Here is a 23210-nt window from a genome sequence, read left to right as displayed (position 1 = left end):
GACGTGTTAGTCTATTCGATGATTAACAAGAAATCGTCATCACGGAGAGAACTTAATTAAAGGGTGTGAAGACTCACGCAAAAAGAAACGTCTAATGCCGGTAATCTGACCTAGTTTCGAAAGGTGTAACAGAAGTGTTAGACACCACCATCGATCCCAGAAAATACACACACACCGCTTGCTACCGTCGGTAATTAGACAATAGTGTACAGTCAGTACCAAGGGCGGCGGAAGCACTTTTAATCGGGGGGGGGGGGGCACCGACATCAAAGGGCACTTTGCAGAAATTCGATTGGACTGATGCAGCCTTATATTTAGTACCCTTTATAACTCTTAGTGTATTATCTTATTTGCGTATACACACCACTCCATCAACGCCCCCCCCCCCTTCAAGGAAAATATGCATACTAGCACTGCAATGTCCAATGTGCAAATTGGGAAACAAGGAACAAGGTTTCTTTTGAGACAAAATGAGGTGAAATCAAGCTAGTTGCTAATGTAGGAATCTTCCGAATTAGAGTTTATTTCTTGTTAATATCTTATCAATTTTTTTTCCAGTCGAAAATGCTTTGAGTTTGACCCACAGAAATTCATTAAAAGTCAGGGGCGTAGCCAGGATTTGCAAAGTTGTATGCACGACTATCTGAGCGGAGCGCCACCATCAGTTGGCGCGGAGCGTACAAGAAAATTTTTGGTTTTACAAACCCCTCAGATGGCCGGAAATTCCCTTCCCGAGTGTTCATTCTGGTTCCCTGGCCTCTTGCTAGCGACACGAACAAAACGTCACTTGCAAGCAACAGAAAGTTAACTTTTCCAAATGGCCGCACGCGGTTTGGGGCGAGACTTCAATGCCTTTAAAAGATTTTGAATTGTTCGATATTAAAATTGATTTTGAAATACATCATGGGTAAGATTTTCATTTAGGCTACCTAAATTTACCCAAGTTGGATATTTGTCCTCTTTTGATCACGTTATCTTTGAAGTTTTACATTAATTAGTTATACACTGAAAACTTTCATAAGACTGCCACCGCACATCAGATACATCACAAGTGGACAAAGTTATACGTGGCGGACCTAACCAAGGAACACCCTTCACATATATCAGCACGATATTATGGACATCTTAGTACCCGTCAATTTTCCACAAAATGCATTTCCATGCCAACCGCATAATGTTAACTGATAAAGCACTAGCTATCAAACTAAACAGATGTTACAATATCTCATCCCCATGTACATGTCACATCTATGGACTAGATAAGAAGACATATCTGTGTGCTGCGATCTTTAAAGTACCCTCATGCCTTCAAATACGCACCTGATATGCAAAGTTTGGTTGGTAGAATAATGTACACGGCAATTTTATAACACCCTGCACTCGCGAGATTAACCCACTCGTTTTCGACATGCACCATCACAGTGTAAGCCACGGCATCCTGACTTTAAGGCGGCGGTAAGTTAAGAGATTCCTTTTAGATTGGATATTTGACAGAATGGCTGAGTGAGGGAACTGGAAAGAATCGTTATTGCAATATTGTACGGACGAGAAATAAACTGACATCTAATCTAACGAATATGCTTATCGGGAGCAGGTATGCTTTTAGTCGCACTTCTGTAAGTAGCAAAATCAAAGGAGGTTGGGTTGGAGGAGGTAGAGAGGGAGGGGGTAGGGTTGAGATAGGGTGGGGCCGGGAGGGAGGGGATGTGCTTCTAACGCGTGCGTTCGTGAGGGAAGCAGTGCACTTCGCAACGTTTTTGTAGTCTGCGATTAAAAAATCCTTAGTATAGAGTTTGGAATAGAAGTTTTCTGCCTCTAGTAAAATATCATCAGAATGTTTTCAAAACGTGATTATCCTCAGTAATTAGTTCATTAATAGTATAAATTGTAGATGTTTTGTTACGTGTTCTACAATTAATAAAAACACTTCGTATTCTTCTCCCTTTTCTGTACCCATCGAGCTCTTGAAAGTACAATGATATCATTTAATTTAAAGTCGTAGATCACTTGTGATGTTGCTCTGGGATTACATGGTAAACGTTTAGTCTTATTAGAAGAATGCAATTGTTCATATCAAGTGACTGTTTCGAGATTTTCTTCACGGCACCTTAAACTGAACTTTCCACTCATATAGTAATAATTGTAATAATAATAATAATAATAATATAATAATAATAATATAATAATCATAATCATAATCATAATAATAATCATAATCATCATCATCATCATCATCATCATCATCATCATCATCATCATCATCATCATCATCATCATCATCATCATCATCATCATCATCATCATCATCATCATCATCATCATCATCATCATCATCATCATCATCATCATCATCATCATCATCATCATCATCATCATCATCATCATCATCATCATCATCATCATCATCATCATCATCATCATCATCATCATCATCATCATCATCATCATCATCATCATCATCATCATCATCATCATCATCATCATCATCATCATCATCATCATCATCATCATCATCATCATCATCATAATAACAATTAATACGCTATCTTATGTATTCTATAGGCATATATAGACAATAAATTAGGGCTATAACTATAGGTTTACACGCAAGGTTGTAATGTTAATAAACACTATTGGTTTGTGTGTATGCCTGTGTGTGTGTGTGATGGGTCAATCCATCACCCCATGGTCCGCCCCTGAAGGAACACATGAGCTATACGAGGAGTGCATGGTCTAATTCTTCTCCCAGACTGAAAATTGCAAAGAAAAATCCCTGCTGAAAAGTCATCCAAGTAAAGTATATGATCGTTTCTTTTTCGTTGGTTTACTAGTTATTCAAATTTATAATATGTGTAAAAGTAAGTTAGCCTGACGTTTCGATCCTAGCAGGATCTTCTTCAGAGGCTAAAAGACAAGTTACAGTAACACAGGGGACAAAAACACGTACAGAATACAGACAGGTTAATGAGCACGGTGAACACAATGAGATAGATGAAAGGGGGTTATAAGTAGACAAGGGATGGTGAGAAGAAAGCAACAGGGGAAGAGGAGAGGTAGGAGATAAACAGTGGAGGGACAAAGAGAGGATTAAAGGCACAGGGTAGGGAATAAACTGGAGAGGGACAAAGACAGAAAGGTGTGGAGAAAAAAAGGAGGGGAAGAGAGCTGTGAGAAGATGAGTGAAAAGGGGGGGGGGGGAGGGAGAAAGGGGAGAAGGAGTAGGGAACAGAGGAAAAGTTAGTCATGTCCTTCCTGAATGTTCAGCCCATGAGGTTGAATGGTACGAAGGCGTTGCATCCAGAGCCTCTCTCTGCTGATTCGTACTAGGTCAGGACGGCTACCTAAGGATTCAATCCCCTGTAAGGACATGTCGTTAATGGTATGGTTGGGAAGGTTAAAATGTTCTCCAACTGGGGTTTCAGTCTTCATGGTGTTGACTGTGGATCTGTGACCATAGAATCGCTTCTTGAGGGTGGTTTTGGTTTCGCCAACATACTGGATGCCGCAAACTCTACAAGAGATCAGATAGATGACATTGGTGGTAGTGCAAGTGATGTGACCACTAGTCTTGTGTGTGAGTTGCATGCTGTGGCTGGTGATGGAATTGGATTCAACAATGTAGTGGCTGCAGACGTTGCATCTCGAAGTACAAAAATGTGATCGTTTTACACATTCTATTACACAGGCTCTCTAGTGGATAAGCATTTTGCTAACAGTTTTATTTTATTCAAATTTATAATATAATAAAGACATAGATTTACCAGTATTCACAGTGTCCCTGTTGCGTGAGTTCATTATGGTTCTGCTGTGCAAATTTTTCCAACTAACATAATTTGATTATCCTCGGTGACGGCCAAAAGCCGCTTACTCACTGGGGCGAGTATTACATTACATTTAAACCACTGACCTCTAGAGGTCAGTGATTTAAACCCATCACAATGACCAATATAATTGTTACTAATTGAAGCCAGGTCGAACCATGGAGCTATAAACCTGTGAGTCGAACATTGAAGTAGAAAAGCCGGAGACAAATGCGCACAATACAATACAACAGCAACAAACAAACATATATTCATTCTATTTGCGAGTCACGTGACTTCGGATGACCTCGGATCTCTGACGATACTGCCGAGGAATAATACAGGGGGTAACCGCAAGAGTGAACTACACCAGGCATTAACATTGTTAATATAGTTCGACTTTAAAGCAGTTAATCGCCCCCACTTACAACACTTGCCCTGCTGGAAACGGTTGTATACACAGAACTGAGCTATAATAGTGCAGTCCCTCTTCCTTCCGTTGAATATCCACGCAACTCGTGACAGGAACCACTAAGCATAATCTGTATGAGCAACCAACCCGACGAAGTATTTGTTTACAAAAAAAAAAACCGTGAATAAATCTAGGCTGAGCCAATCTTGCAGTATAACCTGAATTGATCAACCTGGGATAGAAAGTCATCACTATCTACTTGTGACTTTTTGTTTTATAGTTGTTTTATACATCCAGGATAGTTATGTGAGTCACGTCCAGGGATCGTATTCCATATCATCACTGGGTAAGCATATTCACCATAATCCTTCTGTGTAACTCGTCACAACTATATACTTACGATGTGTCCGATTTTGAAATTTTTTAATCACAGTTAATTTACTATGCAGTATTATTACAGGTAAAATGATTTAAAAATCCATACTGTGTGAGGTAGCTTTTAAAGCAGCTACATATCAGCAGCTAGTGAAACAGACTTCCTGCAACAACTCTTCGATGTATTTTTTGCTTTAGATGCGAAATGCAAAGCGCCATGTTTCGTATTTTTAACCGTATGATTTAGCACACAGTGCCTGCACACTCACGTGAACAGGCCATTGTTTGATATTATAACAATGACAAGGAAAGGGGGGTACTTATCAACTTTTCGTTAACAGTATAAGGAGCACGTTTAATTTATGAAAAAGTTTCATTTTTCAGGAGTTTAACAAAGGTATGGGACCACCCGACCACTTAACCATACCCTGATACCGCTCCTCAATATCCCTGCGTATAAGCTGTGTAGTAGGCCTATATGTAAGCATTCCAATATTCCGAAGGAGTCATATGTGTACATTCTGTTTCACGGACATTAAAAACAGGCATAAATCTACTGGCGTGTGCACAATGGGGGGGGGGGGGGTACACCATGCGGGAGTGGTGGTATGGTTAAAGTGAAAAGAGTATTTATAAGCACAACCTTGCGTTTAGGGCTACCTAAGTTATAGTCTAAATATGTCTCAGAATTTGACCCAAACATTCTTTTTTTCTTTTGGGAGGGCGGAGGACCATACAGGGGAGTAGGCTTCAATACCAGGGTCCCACCCCTCTTTTTGAAAAAACTTCATTCGCCTCTGGCCCATCCACATAAGTGGAGCCTCGTGGCTAAATTAGTCAGTGGGGTTTTCAATTTGGCCTTTCCACAATGTGGTGAAATGATGTGCGTGTATGTCACCTCATAAACCACAATCTATTAGAAAAATGGAATTGTTCGGTCGTTCAGTTTTTGTATCATAGATTATTATCAAATGTTATAGTTTGCATCTGCACGGCAACTGTGTCAAAATATGTCCTCATTAATGCACTGTCACTAATATTAATTTAGGATTATCACCCTAAGAAAATAGTCTATAACAAATTTCCTTTTGATGGTATGCATCTTTTCGTTTGTACATTCACAGTTTTGCAGCATAAACACCACACCGTACTAGCAAATACTGCAATACTCAATCAGGACAACTTTGAGCGAGGAAGTTTGGAAATATGGCCGACAGAGGAGTCTCTCTGTATCGACGGGCCTTCAATCCATACACGTTTGTGGTGTACCTTACCATAGCCTCAGTAGCAGTCACAACATCTTCCGGTTACCTATCTAGTGTACTAAGTACGATTGAACAACGTTTTCAACTAAAGAGTACCCAATCGGCTCTGCTATTCACAATCGACGATGTAGTAAGCTTCAGTTCGGTTCTATTTATTACTCACTTTGGAAGCAAGGGCCACAAACCTAAGATTCTTGCTTTTATTTATTTATCTGTTGGAATTGGGACTCTTTTTCAAGCAATGCCGCACTTTCTCTATGAGCCACCAAAGTCATTGCAACCCAACCAAGGAGGTGGGGGAGGTGGTGGAGGAGGAGGTGGGGGTGGAGGCGGTGGGGGTGGGGCTGGAGGTGGACGAGCTCAACTGAGTTCTCAGTACCTCTGTGACAATAGCTCGTACATAATCGATAACTGTACAGCGGAGGACATCAAAAACTCTGGAGCATTGTGGTATCAAGCATGGTGGATCTACGTTGGCAAAGCTTTAGCTGGATTCAGTATCTCAGCACATCCTTTGGCGATTACGTACCTTGATGATAGTCCACAGCGCAATTATCTGCCTATATTCATCGGTAAGAATCATGACGTATTTGGACTGAAATCTTTAGTTAGAATTAATCCCAGTGTCATGTTTAGTTTTATAACAAAATATATACGATACAATCTGCCCTTAAGAAAACTAACCTTTCGAAGAGTAAAGCCTCTCTCTTCTTTACGTGCTTTTCCATGGTTGGTGTATAGAACACTGTGGCTTGAGAGTTTGACCACTCCGTTTTAGTTGACCTGGACTACAAATGGGTCCTAGAAATTTGACTCTGTCTCGAACTTAGACTCGAGTCGTCCCGTTTGCTACAACCTCTCACATAACTGAAACCTATAGCCTTATCAATTCCTCCTTTTCCTTAGGGCCTTCTTTCTTCTTTGATTTAAATAGCACTTATTTTTGGGTTTCGCTCAACTGGTTCAACTCTTGGTAGCTTTGTGGCCCAGCAGTGTCTCAGCGTCCCGTCCACCTGGCCGCACTACGATGATACAACCATCACAGACCCAAATGATCCACTTTACGTCGGTGCTTGGTGGTTAGGGTTTCTGCCCATAACTTTAATGGTGGTTTTCCCTGCCATCCTGATTTTTTTCTTTCCTAAGAAATGGCCACCACCTCCTCTTCCTCCTCCTCCTGCTCCTTGTCATGAGAACAATGAACACGCTAGGACAATAGAAGACGACAACAAAGAACAATCAGTGACATCATCACAGGAGAGTGGTAATAAGACTGATACAGGAGGAGAGGGGAGTGGTCAAGGGAGGGAGAACGGACAGAAAGAGGAACCTAAAGAGAAGAAAGAAGAGGTGACCCAAGGACAACCACCACGCAGCTTACTGCCGAGAATTGGAATCGGGATATTAGGTATGCCGAAAGAGGATGCTTATTTGCATGAGACGCCGAAATAAGTCGATTCATCTTAAATATATGACCATTAACTGGACAGAACCCGATAGATTCTGGGTCTTTAGATGTCAATAACGTCACCCACCCCCCCCCCCCTCCTGGCCCTTTTTCTTTAGCTCTTTGTTGGTCCTCCCGGCACCATAGTGTATATGCCTACTATATCAAAATGACAATATACAATGCTTTATCCCATGGTTTGCTGACCGGGCCTTTATGTATTCCGGACCACGAAGTGAGACCCTGTAGACCCTTCCCACTACCGCCTTGATCTCCCCCACCTCCTGGTCTGTTCTTAATGGGAATACAGTTGACATATTGGAGCGTCTAAACGGCGGGAGCCAGTACATAACGAAAGTAATAAAACGTCAGGCTAAATACTGTATATATCGTATCAAACAGAAAGCTTTTGCACAATCAAAAACCTGTAAGTTTATTTCTCGGAAATCAGAATCTAATCATTGGTCGGGAGGATGTATGCGGAGAAAGGGGAGCTGTTCCTAATTCCATTGTTTATGAGAGTACACGGTCTGTAGTTTTAATTGTTGAAGTTGAATTCAAATACTTAGCAACCGCAGTAACCATCGTGATCTTTGTTAGTTTTAAGTTGAAATATGAAATACAATAATTATGGCCTATTATATTTGGTATGATACGACCTCACTCATCCTTCTCCTTTACCATCATAATTTTTTTTACACAACTTATTCAAACTGAAAATGTTTATTGTTTATTGATCCTTTTTTTACAAATCTTTTAACAGATCTTGCCAAAGCTTTGTTACGGGTCATGAGAAACTGGATCGTTGTTAGTTTAATGTTTGCGGATCACATGTTATCCTTCTCCAGTTTCCCGGATGGTACATACGCATCTAAATATCTGCAGTATGAGTTCCATCTCTCAGCTGCCGACGCATCTGCGATACGAGGTAAAAAAAAAGACAATGCATATTCATACATATATGATTGACGTCATCAGCTAAGGATTGCCTTCAAAGTATGGAGTGTACTACACCAAATTATTCACACCCTATACGAGGGAATCTGAGGAAATGTTCTTCTCTGTGAATAATATATGTGATGAAAGTGTGTTCTTTTGGTCATGGAAATGCATTTTCTGTAGTATAGAACAATTAACCTTTGACTGTGATAATAAATTGTGAATGAGCTCTAAAGAAGAACAATGCATATTCATGACTTTGACGTCATCAATTGCCACTCAGGATTACTTTCAAATTATGGAGTGTTCTGAAAGAAATGGCACCGTCAGCAAAGGTATACTTTATTGGTATTACTTAGTAGTATAAAATTAACTAAACCATCATATTGTATCATTATATGCCATCTAAAATTCCGCTTTCGTTTAACCGTCAATTTTCGGACAACTTTATTAAGAGTTACGTAATATTATTCAAACGGAAATTGCAAGTTGATAAAACTGAGACAATGTTTTACATATTTATGCTATTGTTCTTGTATACCAATTGATCGCTTCTCGGCCTTTTGGCTAAGAGTCATGTGTAGTATCTGTTCCCTTTCGAGGGGAATGGTGATGCACACCCGTTGATGATCACACAGTCACAGTCCCGATACAAGGGGACTGGAGTTGAGAGCGGATCAGTCGTTCGGTTGTTTGCTTTTCGTGCCCAGGTTCTTTCCTGCATGGGTAACGTTTCTTAAGAAGTACCGATTGAAACATTCTAAGAAACCGTTTAATTAATTAATCTGTCCTTATGTGGAATATTTCGTCGGCCAGACACAATTTCATATTAATCCATAGCTTAAAAATCAAAAACTTAAAAAACTTAAATTTTCGACCTTTTCCTACACTATGAGAAATGACAATTTTATGATATTGCGTTTAACTATCGAAATACATATATTACTGAATAGTTTAGATCAGAAGCTTTTATTTTGATGTTTAAAAAGAAAACAGTGTTTTTGAGATGAAGTCATGTTGAGATTATTTTTAATTCTACAGATACCAACTGTTCTTTCCTCTCAGTTTGCTCTGCGTTCAAAAATCTTAGATTTGTTGTAAATAATTTGTCTTCTTCTCTTTCAGCTTGGAGTAAACTGCCGATGATATTCCTTGGATATTTTTTCAGTGCATTCGTCATCATGGTTGGACGGATTAAACCACGTGGTACAATCATTATGGTAGCTGTCTGTATTGCTTTCGTCGGTATTTTAACACCACTGAAATTGTTGGCTGGTTGTGATAATACCCCAATCGCTGGGCTCACGGTACCTTATGACTACACAACTGTCGAAGATGATCATTTGTGGTAAGATTTTAGCAAACAATTTATCTCCCCTCCATCTGCTCATGTGTAGAAATACTTCAACAGTCAATGGGACAAGAGAATTTTGCTCTCCTGACAATGTTCGTAGCCCTCGATCCTTAAATTGTTGGTGCCCCGCTACCAGAATTCCTCGCCAAGGGCCTGTTCTTATCCCCTCCTGATCACAAAAAGTATAGACTACGGATTTTCAGGAAACTTTCACTACATATAAGAAGGCATATATATGCTAATGGAAGTGCAACGTGATTGTCAAATTTTTGAAAAATATATGAAGTTTTCCTCGTTTGAATTAAAGTCCTAAAGATCGGCCGTGATTTCTTCAAGAACGAAGAAAGTAAGGTAACGCAGGGGGCCAACTAGGGGAATTTGTCGATCGGAGAGTCACGGTTCCTTCTGTTATTTCCTACACGCTGTCACTGTTTAATTAATTTCAAACCTCATGGCAAGTTTTTTCCCTCGTTTAAATTCACTCGTATGACGTCATGTTTTTCAGGACTACAGACGATCGCAATTTGACAAATCAATGCAACGCAGATTGTTACTGCCCGTCCGGCTACAATCCGGTTTGTGCATCTATTGGTATATCATATTCCACCGCCTGCCATGCAGGCTGTTCTGAGGCGGCCACTGCTTATGTCGGGTCAAAGAACGAAACTGTGAGTATATTATTAACATTGCCGCATTTAGTCACTGCATCTTACGATTCTGTTTATGCGCGTTTCTATCATTCATTGCGTTCTTAATCCCAATCGCATGGAATCGGTTCCGATCGAATATACTTCTTAAACAATCTTTTTTATTATTTTTGTTTTGTTAAGTCCTTCTTTCTCTACAATCTCTCTTTTTTTAGGTCTATACAGATTGCACATGCTACGAAAACCTTTTTGAGAACACCACTTATTCGGATGACAGCTATCTTACATCCGGGTTATGTGAAATTAACTGCTCCTGGGTATTCCATTTTGTGCTTCTGATGTTGACGTCGTTAATGCGTAACGTTATGTATAATCCCAGTCTGATGTCCAAACTCAGGTAATATAGCATTATTTCACTCCTCAGTCTCCTACCTGTGAATTGCCTCAAATCACACACCTTCTGATCTACAGGCTGACTATATGACATTGGTAGCCGCCGGTTTTTAGCGCTGCCTACCTCCTCCCCGTTGACCAACTTCCGGGTCATCTCACACTTCCTCGTCCTTCCGAATCTACAGAGCCTTGTCAGGTTTATGGATTACAGTTATAACGTTATGAGCAGGGTGTGTTTAATGAGCTAATGTTGCGTAACCAATCTTGCAGCATCTCAGTCTTTCGTCGACTTTTTTTTCAAGTGCTGTTTATTAGGACTGTTGAGACACATCATGACGTCATATTTTAGAAATATGTGAAGAAAGCAGAAGTGCTTAATTTCAGGTCAAATATTTGCCAAATAAAAAAGAACTCATCATTTTACAAACGACATGCAAAGAGCCTATAGATCTGTATAACCCAACTCCATTCATACAGAAATACTCCTCCAACCCCCCCCCCCCAGCCCTCCCCTCCCCTTCCCCTCCCCGCCACGAGAGCGTATAACAGACAAAACGCAGGAATTGATGGCTCATCTGGTAGTATGATGGTGTTGATCATGGTACACCTTGCGGATTTTTTGTTAACATCATTATGACAATACCATCAGAGGGAAACCACGTATACTTAATGGCATAAACATCGAACGTTTGTACGGTATGACTTCCTAAAAAGTTGGAAATTCTTCAACATCGTTTCAAAGTTGCAAAATATAGCACTAATTTTCCTTCTAAGAAACCTCCATTTTACCAAAATTTCTTATATTCCTCTTATGGACGATATAATATGATCGTATCCGTTTCTCCAGTCCAACAATGTGTTGTTTGCGTCCCTTAAATACCATGCATGGCCTTTGACTGCATAGGTGACGACCACATTGTACACGATACGTCCTTATCCTGACAACATTACCACTATGAATAGTTAAAATGAACAAAAGCAACTTGTATAACATTCAAAGACCCCAAACCTGCCATGTTTCAAGTACTTAAGTATCATATCTCCTGGGAGGGCAAACAATTCACCTAACGTTAGCTTACATATTCTGTAGTAAAATATAACAGTCAAGAAGGAATACTGGCAAAGAGCTATATAGGAGAGAATATGGATTATGACTGCCACTGTCTTGTTTGCACGTAATCGAGAAATCGAGTCAGGTGGTACTTCCGTGACGTTATAAGCAACACTATTCAAAGTCTTGTGAATCAGTGCACAGGTCCGGTGGCGTAGCTAGGGTTTTGGGAGCCCCGGTTCAAGAGTAAGCGATGGGTCACTTACCAGCGCTTGTACTCTTGAACCGGGCCCAATCCTAGCTACGCCACCGGATCTTTACAGTGATTCACAAGACTTTGTACATTGATGCTTACCGTCATGAAAGTGTCACCTGACTTGTTAACTGCATTTGACCCAAAGCCATAAGAGTTAAAACCACAAGTTCTGTCCGGCTAACCGATCCGATTATATTCCTTTGGTTCGTATGTCGGAGCCAACCCTTTAGGGACCCTGGGCATTGGGGACCCTGGGCATTGGGGACCCTGGGCATTGGTAGTGCTGGTACAATGATGCATCTGAACGGCCTATTGCTATACTCCTCTGCAGTGGTATAATTCTTTCCTTGCCACTGACATCCTTATAATGGCTTTCATGCACGTACGCCTATGGTCATCAGCAGGAAAAGCAAATTATAACCAATAAGCATAGACATATATATACCCGTGGATTCTTAACGAATTATCTTTTTTACCGAAATTATGACTGATAACTTCATAATAGGAAATACAGGCTATCTATATTAACGAATTGTTAAGGGCATAAATTATTAAGTCTCACACTACACACAACCCCCCCCCCCCCAAAAAAAAAAAACAACAAAAAAACAACTAAAACAATGGCGGAATATTGTAGAAGGACCAACGGAAAAATTATGCAAGATCAACAAATATCAAACCCATGCAGTTCTACAACCCACCACCCCCTTTTAAAAAAAAAACAGCGGTCTAAACAAAACAAAATCTATGATCTATCTATAACGGTTGAAGGGTATTCACTACATAGTTGATCTGTATTCCTCATCATATCAACGCATACACAGACGGATGAGAAGGCAACAAAATGGTACAGTGACTCTGCGTTGACTCAGTTGACTTTGTGTTTAAAGCTGACTTTGTGGTGCAGCTTACTTTGTGTGAAGAGCTGCCTTTGCGTTACAGCTGACTTTGTGTTACAGCTGGCATTATGTTACAGCTGAAAGTTTCAATTACAGGTGGCCTTTGTGTTAGAGTTGACTTTGTGTTACAGTTATCGTTGTATTACACCAGACTTTGTGTTGCAGCTGGCTAATTGATAAGATGTGGCATTGTTTTAATAGCTGACTTTGGTTAAGAACTTGACTTTGTGTTAATGCTGTCTTTGTTCCAATAGCTGTCTTCTTGGTACACCTGGGTTTGTGTTACACTTTAGTTTGTGTTACACACTGTTGGCTTTGTGTTACAGTTGGCTTTGTGTTACATGTGTTGGCTTTGTGTTACAGTTGGCTTTGTGTTACACTCGATTTTGTGTTGTATCTGACTTTGACTTTTGTTACAGTTACTCTCTTGAAATTGCTATAAATTCATAATCTTCGTAATGATTTAATAGCGTGAATTTCACACAAGGACCTAACCATTACCAACAAGAATACCTATATAGGGAACGCGTTCTCCATTTGTGCAAAACTGTTCTTCAATTCGGCTTGTTAAAGCGGCATTTTATCCTGGCTCGCACACTTTAACTCAGTGTAAATAACTTGAAATTATGTTATACGACACTTTCCCGAAATAATGAACGGTTGGGTGTGGTTGGAAAACATTGAAACAGTTCTATAAACTAGATATATCATTAACAATACCTGCAAACGAACACGTATGCTTTTTTTTGGGGGGGGGGGGGGGAGTAGGGCAAGCCCATTCCTTTAGTAATTGATTCATGGATACACCATACTATATAGATAGTTGCTATCTTCCTTACGTTTTCTGCACTTTTTTTGTCGTATTTTATAGCAATCTGAAAGATCATACGACAGTTTTCCAACAACAACACATGAAAGTGGGCCGACGAACCTGGAAGAAAACAACTGGAGAAATCCAACAGCTTTATACCATATATAACTTTACCTTGCATAGCTGTTTTAAAATTATGTTTATTCCCGCCTATTCATCTGTGACTACACGGTTTGAACGTAGGTTTATTCACCGATACATTGTGCATAAACCTAGGTTTAACAATTATGTCACTTCTGTAGGCCCAATTCTAGAACGCTATCCATGCCACAGTCTTCAGCCTATATAGGATTTGCGTATCACATAGCTAAACTGAGCGAAACATTGGTTCGGTTTATATTGCATAAGTTAAAGCAAGCTGTTCGTATTTACTTATAGCTTGTTTATGCGCAAAATATGTGAAAGCATAAACACAAAATTTGATTTAAAAAGAAGTGAATCAAGTTTTGAATATCGTGCAATGATTGAAACTACCGTATAGTGTGGTTGCTATGGTTACTGCACATAGACGTTAAGGCCTTTGGTGCAGGAATTATAAGCTGAGTTACCACCGAGTGGTGGTATACCGTATACTGGTATAGGCTTACCGTATACTGGTATAGGCCTACCGTATATATATTGGTATACTTAGGCCTACAGTCCTGGTCGTTTGCCCATTTAGATTAAGCACTAATAAGTCACCTCACAGAAAGCCATGGGACGGCAGCCTATATTAGTCTACGACGTTATGTGCAGACTGCATGGCCATTACCTTACCACTCATGCACAGTAAGTATAGGGTACTAATGTTTGATTGTCGCCCACGTATGTTTACCAACAGGTTGCTCAAAGAACTAAGTCATTTGACTTTTCCTTCCTCGAGACCTGTGCTTACTTCTGTAGACGACATAAACCTGGTCAAAATTAAAGTCCCACTCGGATAGTAACGTTCATCACCTCTCTCAACCACAATTTGTAACCAACCTAGCTCTTTCACCGTTCACCACCCTTTGGCCTCTTTAAGTATACTAAATTTAAATAAAAAATGGTTATTATAGTTCAACAAGCTGCCCAAGTAAGAAGTAGCTGCTCCTGAAGATTCCACCACACCTCCACTCAAAATTTCCGAGAAGAATTTATGACTCAAGAAATGAGAAGCCTACTGACAGCACTGTTACTTCCATAGAGGAATTAGTGATTTTTTTCTACTTCACTGTCTGTTGTTTTTAATGTTTTTATTGTTTTGTTTTTTAAACTGTCTTGCTGCGAAGGATCCCTGGTATAGAACAGCGCCTCGGATTATTTACTGTAGCATTGCATCGTCATGTGTACGACATTACTCCCTAACAGTGTTCCATTGTAGTTTAAGGCGATATCGTTTTGCTTGCGAAAGTATTTACCTGGGTGATTTCATTGCCATTCATTTAAGTTTTCTATTTCACATGCGATAAAGTGACTCATATTTATCCTCATTTATCATCTTGCTTTGGATCTGGGCTGAGAATGATGGAGACCCTTCATCGTCACATTCTCTCCGTTCCTGTTACTATCCCGTTGCTATCTTTAGGGACGCAACCACCTTTATGTTTTGGTCATTGAGGGCTAAGATGTTAAATCGTCTAGGGGGTGAGGTCTTAAAGGAGGGGTGTCCCCTTCCCTATTTATAAATCTTGGTAAAATGGATGATGCTCAGAGGCAAAATTGTTAACTGCCATTTTGAAACATGGTTTAAGAATATTTGACTGCTAAGGTTGTAGCGCATATATATGTTATATGTTTATGTTAAAATATACCCCAACTCTCTGATTATTATATCGCTGATTATTCTGGGGGAGGGGGAGAGATAAACCCACACACGGTAGTATACGGTACGTGGTTGCGCCCCGCTTAACGCTTCCGAGTAAGGGTTGTATTATACGAACCAAGCAAATTGTTTTCATCTTTTCACAGATACGTTGAAGAAAGAGACCGCGCAATGATTCAAGGTTTCGATAAATTTGTTAAGCGATTTTTAGGTAAGTTGTTTGAAACATTAAAAAAGGGTCAACCTCTTCTAACCATGTGGTCTCAGATATGCTGTTAACCTTTGAACGTGTTTTCCTTTGGGCAGGGTGATGGGGGTGGGAGGACGAAATCCTATTTTCTCAACCCTCCCACCTGACCTTTTTGGGGTCCTCTTCATCGTCTCTTGTAAAACTGGATATCCGCCGAGTGCTTGAGAAAACGACGAATCTAACAGTTTTACGAGCCATGGAACCAAAAATAGTTTACAAATTTCATATTTTTTGTTAATAATTGTTTATTCTGCTTCTCCTTTTTTTCTCCTAGTAACTGCACCGGGCCCTGTAATCTACGGGATCCTATTTGATAAAAGTTGTCTGCTATTTCAAACTTCGTGCGGTATAACCGGTAACTGTCTCGTCTATGACGTAGTGAAGTTGAGAATTTTACTTTTCGGATTGTCGACGATTTTCGCGACCACTTCTTTTTTGTTAGCCCTACTGACGCTATGTCTTGTATGTTTTAGTAAAAGATCAAGGGTGAGTAATATCTGAACCGAAGCTTCAAGAGACCCCTATCCATAGCAACACATTAACATACCATCACAATCATATAGGTGTAGCTAATCATTTACTCTCAGTTTGTTGCAATATGCTAAAGCTTTTCATCTAACTTCATGTCACCGCTTTTGCTTTCGTTTCTACTGCCGATTTAACTGGTAATGGTGAGTGTCGACTTCAGCTGACATGAACCGATTTAAACTAGTATATGTCGACTTCAGCTGACATGAACCGATTTAAACTAGTATATGCCGACTTGAGCTGTAAATGAACCGATTTAAACTAGTATATGTCGACTTGAGCTGACATTTACCGATTAAAACTAGTATATGTCGACTTGAGCTGTAAATGAACCGATTTAAACTAGTATATGTCGACTTGAGCTGTAAATGAACCGATTAAAACTAGTATATGTCGACTTGAGCTGACATGAGCCGATTTAAACTAGTATATGTCGACTTATTGAGATGACATGAACCGATTTAAACTAGTATATGTCGACTTGAGCTGACATGAACCGATTTAAACTAGTATATGTCGACTTGAGCTGACATGAACCGATTTAAACTAGTATATGTCGACCTGAGCTGACATGAACCGATTTAAACTAGTATATGTCGACTAATTGAGATGACATGAACCGATTTAAACTAGTATTTGTCGACTTGAGATGACATGAACCAATTTGAACTAGTATATATCGACTTGAGCTGATATAAACCAATTTAAACTAGTGTATGTCGACTTGAGCTGACATGAACCAATTTAAACTAGTATATATCGACTTGAGCTGATATAAACCAATTTAAACTAGTGTATGTCGACATGAGCTGACATGAACCAATTTAAACTAGTATATGTCGACTTGAGCTGACATGAACCAATTTAAACTAGTATATATCGACTTGAGCTGATATAAACCAATTTAAACTAGTGTATGTCGACTTGAGCTGACATGAACCAATTTAAACTAGTATATGTCGACTTGAGCTGACATGAACCGATTTAAACTAGTATTTGTCGACTTGAGCTGACATGAACCAATTTAAACTAGTATATGTCGACTTGAGCTGACATGAACCGATTTAAACTAGTATATATCGACCTGAGCTGATATAAACCGATTTAAACTAGTATATGTCGACTTGAGCTGACATGAACCGATTTAAACTAGTATATGTCGACCTGAGCTGACATGAACCGATTTAAACTAGTATATGTCGACTTGAGCTGACATGAACCAATTTAACTGTCATATGTCGCATTTAGCTACATGTACCAAATTAAAGCGATATATGTCGACTTAGATGACTTACGGGTTTAAGCTGCTAGAGTGTGAATTCCAGCTGACATCTACCGATTTCAATTGGTAGATGTCGACGTCATCAGACATATGCAGTATTAATCTGGTTTGATGTCAACTTCAGCTGACATTATATACCGAGTTAAACCTGGTAGACATGTCCATTTCAAATGACAAATAGCGTTTAACATAGAAAGCATCAGCGTCTAATACCGACCTAAAGTGGTGTATATATCGAATTCTGTTGACATTTATATGACCCTATATACTGTTTCAAACTGCGATGCTTTGTGTCGATTATTAGACGTTGTTTATGTACCGAATTCAACTGCTCATAATATATGTCAAACTATATACCAGTTGTTGACTTAAATAGTTGAAGTGAGTTTGAAGAGGAGTTGCCGGCTTTAGCCGCTAATTAGCACTGGTACGTGCTAAGTCGATAACGAACAATGTTCATTTGAAGTACCTAGTTTTATCATTATTACTCCGATAACAGGATAAGGTGAGTGGAATGATTCCAAAGGTTAAAACAGGTTAACACAGTGTCTTTAGTAAAAGGATTTGTGATAATTTTACGAAACCACCAGAGTATTATTATGCATATATAGTATAAGCTTTACTATTAATAATATGAAGTAGAAGCTAAGTTCCTTTAGAATTGTTCACCTATAATGGAGGTAACTATTCACGAACATTTCTGTCAAATAAGCTCAAAATGATGGTTGGCTTTGTATACCTTTTTAAATGTAGTTCAATATCCGCCAAAGTCACCAATCTATTTTAAGTTTAGTTTAAAAAAAAAACTACCAAGCTGCAGCCATCCATGTATAACATAAGAATGAACTTCATGTTTATAAAGTCAAACAGAGGCTTATGATGTTTTGCTTTTCTGTTTCGGGACGGTGACACTGTTTCTGAATGGTTGGAGGTAACAGTGGGACACCAAAGAAGGGGACAGCCGAAGTCGAAGTCCCTGGAAAGCTCCACTATTTTGCACTTGTATGGCGAATTCGTTTGGAATTTGCCAGTTATTGGGGTTATGTACACTCCCCCCCCCCTTTACCACCATTCCTACGCCCCTCGTGGGCGAAGAAATTAGACAGCGAAGAAATACTTCGATGGAATACTTATAGTGCAACATGCTTCACATAAAGGCTCTATTTCCAGATAACATTTATATATTCGATTAGTAATCACGAACACGTACAGCAGTTGCATCATCATAACTGAATCCATATTCGAGGGAATTATTTATGAAAGATGAGTTCCCGTTTTAGTCACGTTATATACCTTTTCAACAAACTCTTCATTAACATTGATTTGCAATTAAGAAAATGTGCATTTTTCCTTTGTATTATCTGTTAGATTATATCATCAATATTTGTGATTATTGATAAAACGTATGTATTCATATAAATTGCAATAATAATAATAATAATAATAATGATAATATTAGTAGGACTAATAATAAATATATATATATATCCATTTACATTACAATTTCCATTCAATTTGCTATGGCCGTTTTCGAGATCACAACAACTAAAGTTGACTTGTTTTGTACCAAACTTAAACTTGAAGCAAATGGGAGGTGTGATGTCAAGCACTTTTTTTTCTAAAAATTTGACTCCAAGCTGTCCACTTTAAAGTTGAGATGCGAACACTCTGCAGCCTGTCATTGGTACAAAGTAAAGTTTGAACAATATCTATCCCATGGTCGAAACAATACAGCACAAAAAAATTGTTATAAAAAAAAAAAACATTTCAAGGCATTTTGTTGAGAACTGTGACATCACACCTGCTTCAAGTTCACTTGTGCTTGGATTACAATTTCAACTGCAGTATCTCGAAACACTTTATGAAAGAGTATTTGTAAAGTTTATTTGCAAGGATGCTAGGAATGTTTCATCAATCGACCATTCTTTACGGAAGACTATAAGGGCCATGCTTGAAACAAATTCTCATTTCTACAACAATATTTTGTGGCTAATTTCTGCCGAAATTTATTCAATGTTGGCATTCACCTCTGCAGTTTCCGCTAATCATGAAATAAAGCTCAATTTGTAATCATGAGAGTAGATATGAAACTTAAAATGCAAGCTTACAAATTAACCATGTTATTTAAATAATAATAATAAGAAGAAGAATCATCATAATCTTCATCAGTTAAAATAAAAACCAAGTTATTGTTTGTAACATCAAGTCTTTCAAGGTGAGGTTCCCATGTGTAATTATAGTATGCATGCTGCAGTCGGATATTACCACAGCATGTTGATAAAAATGGCAATTTATTAACTCAAAATGAAGAAATTTATGTTACGATAAAAACTATAAAAAGGGTATTTTTTAGGTTTCGATGTCGTTTCTTTGAGATCCTCTAACTGAATTAATAATACAAAATTGTTACCTTGAAGTATATTACTTAGACTCTTGCATCTACTGGGGGTTGTGGTGAGGGGGAGAGGGGGTTCTTGGCTCGTTATTGTTTACTTTTACTTTTATACTGGTAGATATGAAGGGGATGACTTGTTGGCGAGAATATGTTAATCATGTTCATTATCCAATTAAATGCTTCAAGGTATTGTATCTGCTTCCGTTCACTTTTTCTCTCTCTTATCTCTACTATTTTCCTGCTTTTTTAACAACTTCACGCAAATAACAAAACGCGCTTCTTTTTTTTGGCGAAAACAATATAATGGTTATTGTAGTGCTTTTGTGGTCATCAGCTTTGCATTATGATATCATGCTGCCTTAATTCATCTGCGTATGGAGTTGTTGAGAATCAAATGCATATATAGTTGTGTGGAATTGAATTGTATCAACATGTTTGGGATGGGGAACAAAGCACTGGCTTTTACCCGTTATCTAAGAATACTGAATTATCTAATAGGCAGATAGACAAAGTGGCTATATGCTGGCCCCTGAAAAGGGCAAGGACCTCAAGGTTCAACAGGGGCCTGCTTGAACACTTTTGGGCAATATTTACCAATTGTCTATATGTTCGGGTTGTTACTGCAATATTTAATAAAGTTCAGCGTAAGGGTAAGCGTTTATCATCTAATATTGGATGGTCCCATCTACCGCACTCTCATGAACCCTTCTATAGCCCGCGATGTCTTACGTGATGACAGTGAAGAAAGATTGATTTTGCCTGTTAACATGTTACATCAGTTCCACGAAATTTACAAGGAAAAATTACACCCAGTCCACGAAACACGCGTATATGTCTATATGAAAGTTGCGCGTACGGTCTATAAAAATACGCGAATGACTATCAAATTTGCGCATGTCTACCAAACACGCGCTTGTCTATCAAAATTGGGTACGTCGACCAAACACATGCATTTCTATCAAAATTGCGCATGGAACGATAAATTAACGCATAATCGTCAACGAGTGGTACACATGATAATAAAGGACTTCGCAGTATGCTTTTGGGATCAGAATAAAATTTTCTGCAGTAATAGTTTACAAGTAAATCACTAGGAGGAATAAAGGCTTTAAACCACATCAAATCAGGTGGTTCCAATTATGTGCGTAAGTATCACGTGATTTGTTGAGAAATATCATGAAAGATTACTAAAAATGCAGTGTCAAGTATTTTCTTTTCTATAGGTCATCATTATGCTTGAAAACATGCTAGAAAGTCAAAGTATTATTAATGATATCAGTGCCATACGTTTATATCTGCGACACCAGCTCATTGATTGATTTTTTTCCTCAAATAGGGTGAAGATGAATCGGCTAAACAATTGTTGAATTCCAATACGAACAACTCTACTAGTTGCAGTCACTCTGAGGCGCATGATGCCATGGAAACGAATGACCACGCCCTTCATAATCCCGCTCTTGTTGTAGCCGAGGATACAAAGCTTTGATCTGCACAGAACTTGTAAACTGTCTTGTTAATTTATATATATATATATATATATATATATATATATATATATATATATATATATATATATATATATAAATTAACAAGACAGTTTACAAGTTCTGTGCAGATCAAATGTATGTATATATATATATATTTATCCAATTCACGCACTAACTTATTTTTTTTGTCTTACTCCAGATCCAGATCCAGCCATTCTCTAAATGAAGCATAGTTGTTAAACATTTCTTTCCTATGTTCTTATTCAATATTATTAGAAATGTTATGTGTCTCTTGTAACCTTTCGGTATCTATTGAAGGTGATATAGGCAGTTATTATAAAGACACGTGATGTTTAATGTCACCAAAACGCATAGCCGACAGTTGCATTCGACCGATATGTAATTGTTTGTTTATATATACCGTGCATAGATATAGATATACTAAACATATGTTTGTACAAGTGAAATATAAATACTCATATATAGATACAGACAAATATATTTACGACTTAAACCTGAACTTGATCGGCATCGTTTTAGCAGTCAATATGATATAAGATGGTTTAGGAATACGCCCACAATGACTGTCATATAGTTGATAGGGCATCGCATACAAGCCGGTAGCAAGTGGTGGGGGGGGGGGGAGGACAGGTGATGTACCATCTTTATAGTGTGTATCTATACCATTGATTGAAAACGTTCCCTTAAACAAAATGAGGGAATGGATGAATAACTGACTGACCGACTGGCCGACTGGCTGACTGACTGACTGACTGACTGACTGACTGACTGACTGACTGACTGACTGACTGACTGACTGACTGACTGACTGACTGACTGACTGACTGACTGACTGACTGACTGACTGACTGGCTGAACGAATGAGAATGGATGGAAGGATGAATGAATGAGGATGGATGGAAGGATGAATAAATGAATGAAAGAATGCATAAATGCATGAAGTAATTAATTAATCAAGGATGAATGGAGGGGTTATATACATAATCAATTAATCAATCAATAAATAAACAAACAAGTTTCGAGTTTCAAACAAAGAAGTCAATCAAACAATCAACATACGTACATCAAACGAAAGGGATCGTAAAATTTCAACTACTTTTATTCTTCCCTTTATCTCAGTTAATTATTATCAGATAACCGACGGAAGTCAGGGATACAAGAATTTACAACAACTTGCACCACCCCCTCCCACCCCCATACCCGGCCTGCATGCTGGCTCCCATGTTATCATTAGATGTTACTACTTCAGTTGAATTAAGCGTAATGGTAACATTGATTTCATTTTCCTCTATGTCCGTGACCATTTTGAGACGATTTTCCTTATATATATATAAGTATATCCTGGTCACATGCTATGTATGTATACAGTATATAAGCCTATGTAAATACTGCTTTTGACGTAGGCCTACATCGTATTACAGTTCAGTCCTGCCGGGGTGACTTTCGTTAAGATACAATGTGAGTCCTGCACGTGGAAGTATAGCTCAGTCGACTTGCAATAAACATGCGGAAAACGTGGAGTTATTAGACCTCATTGTAATAATCATATTCACTAATTCACTGTATATAGTTCTATACGTAGAATATCTCATGCAATTGAAACGATAAGTGTAACATTGTCTTTCAAAAACCTTTAAAAAAGACTCTAATAGAAAACCTCATTGTAATAATCATATTCACTGATTCACTGTATAAAGATCTAAACGTTGAATTTATCATGCAATTGAAACGATAAGTTTGATCTTTTCTTTAAAT

General features: G+C 38.6%; 1 protein-coding gene across 3 annotated transcripts; it reads left to right on the top strand.

The window, feature by feature from the left end:
• The first annotated feature begins 1340 nt into the window (after nucleotides 1–1340).
• On the top strand, nucleotides 1341–22696 carry LOC139959745 (solute carrier organic anion transporter family member 2A1-like). Of its 3 annotated transcripts, none has more exons than XM_071957571.1 (10): nucleotides 1341–1455; nucleotides 5712–6424; nucleotides 6787–7260; nucleotides 8063–8227; nucleotides 9364–9586; nucleotides 10098–10260; nucleotides 10455–10636; nucleotides 15639–15703; nucleotides 16017–16228; nucleotides 21284–22696. In XM_071957571.1, the coding sequence occupies exons 2-10, from the start codon at nucleotides 5794–5796 to the stop codon at nucleotides 21431–21433; spliced, it is 2265 nt and encodes a 754-aa protein (XP_071813672.1). In that variant the 5' UTR covers nucleotides 1341–1455; nucleotides 5712–5793; the 3' UTR covers nucleotides 21434–22696. The 3 variants fall into 3 exon arrangements, 2 of the variants coding, with proteins under 2 accessions (XP_071813672.1, XP_071813671.1); XM_071957570.1 differs by lacking the exon at nucleotides 1341–1455 and adding an exon at nucleotides 4047–4558; XR_011790216.1 differs by lacking the exons at nucleotides 1341–1455; nucleotides 21284–22696 and adding an exon at nucleotides 4026–4558 and having other exon boundaries at nucleotides 13710–15703; nucleotides 16017–16101.
• The last annotated feature ends 514 nt before the right edge of the window (nucleotides 22697–23210 follow it).

Source organism: Apostichopus japonicus, chromosome 19, assembly GCF_037975245.1.
Source record: "Apostichopus japonicus isolate 1M-3 chromosome 19, ASM3797524v1, whole genome shotgun sequence".
Lineage (NCBI taxonomy): Eukaryota > Metazoa > Echinodermata > Holothuroidea > Aspidochirotida > Stichopodidae > Apostichopus > Apostichopus japonicus.
Note: the sequence above shows the minus strand (reverse complement) of the source record. Positions and strands in the feature narration are given on the sequence as shown.

What these genes read in the sequence shown, in the direction of transcription:
- LOC139959745 (XM_071957571.1), top strand. Translation starts at nt 5,794, where the DNA reads ATGGCCGACAGAGGAGTCTCTCTGTATCGACGGGCCTTCAATCCATAC. An exon ending in ATTTGTTAAGCGATTTTTAG is followed by an intron (nt 15,704 to 16,016) that starts GTAAGTTGTTTG and finishes TTTTTCTCCTAG; the next exon opens with TAACTGCACCGGGCCCTGTA. An exon ending in GTTTTAGTAAAAGATCAAGG is followed by an intron (nt 16,229 to 21,283) that starts GTGAGTAATATC and finishes TTCCTCAAATAG; the next exon opens with GGTGAAGATGAATCGGCTAA.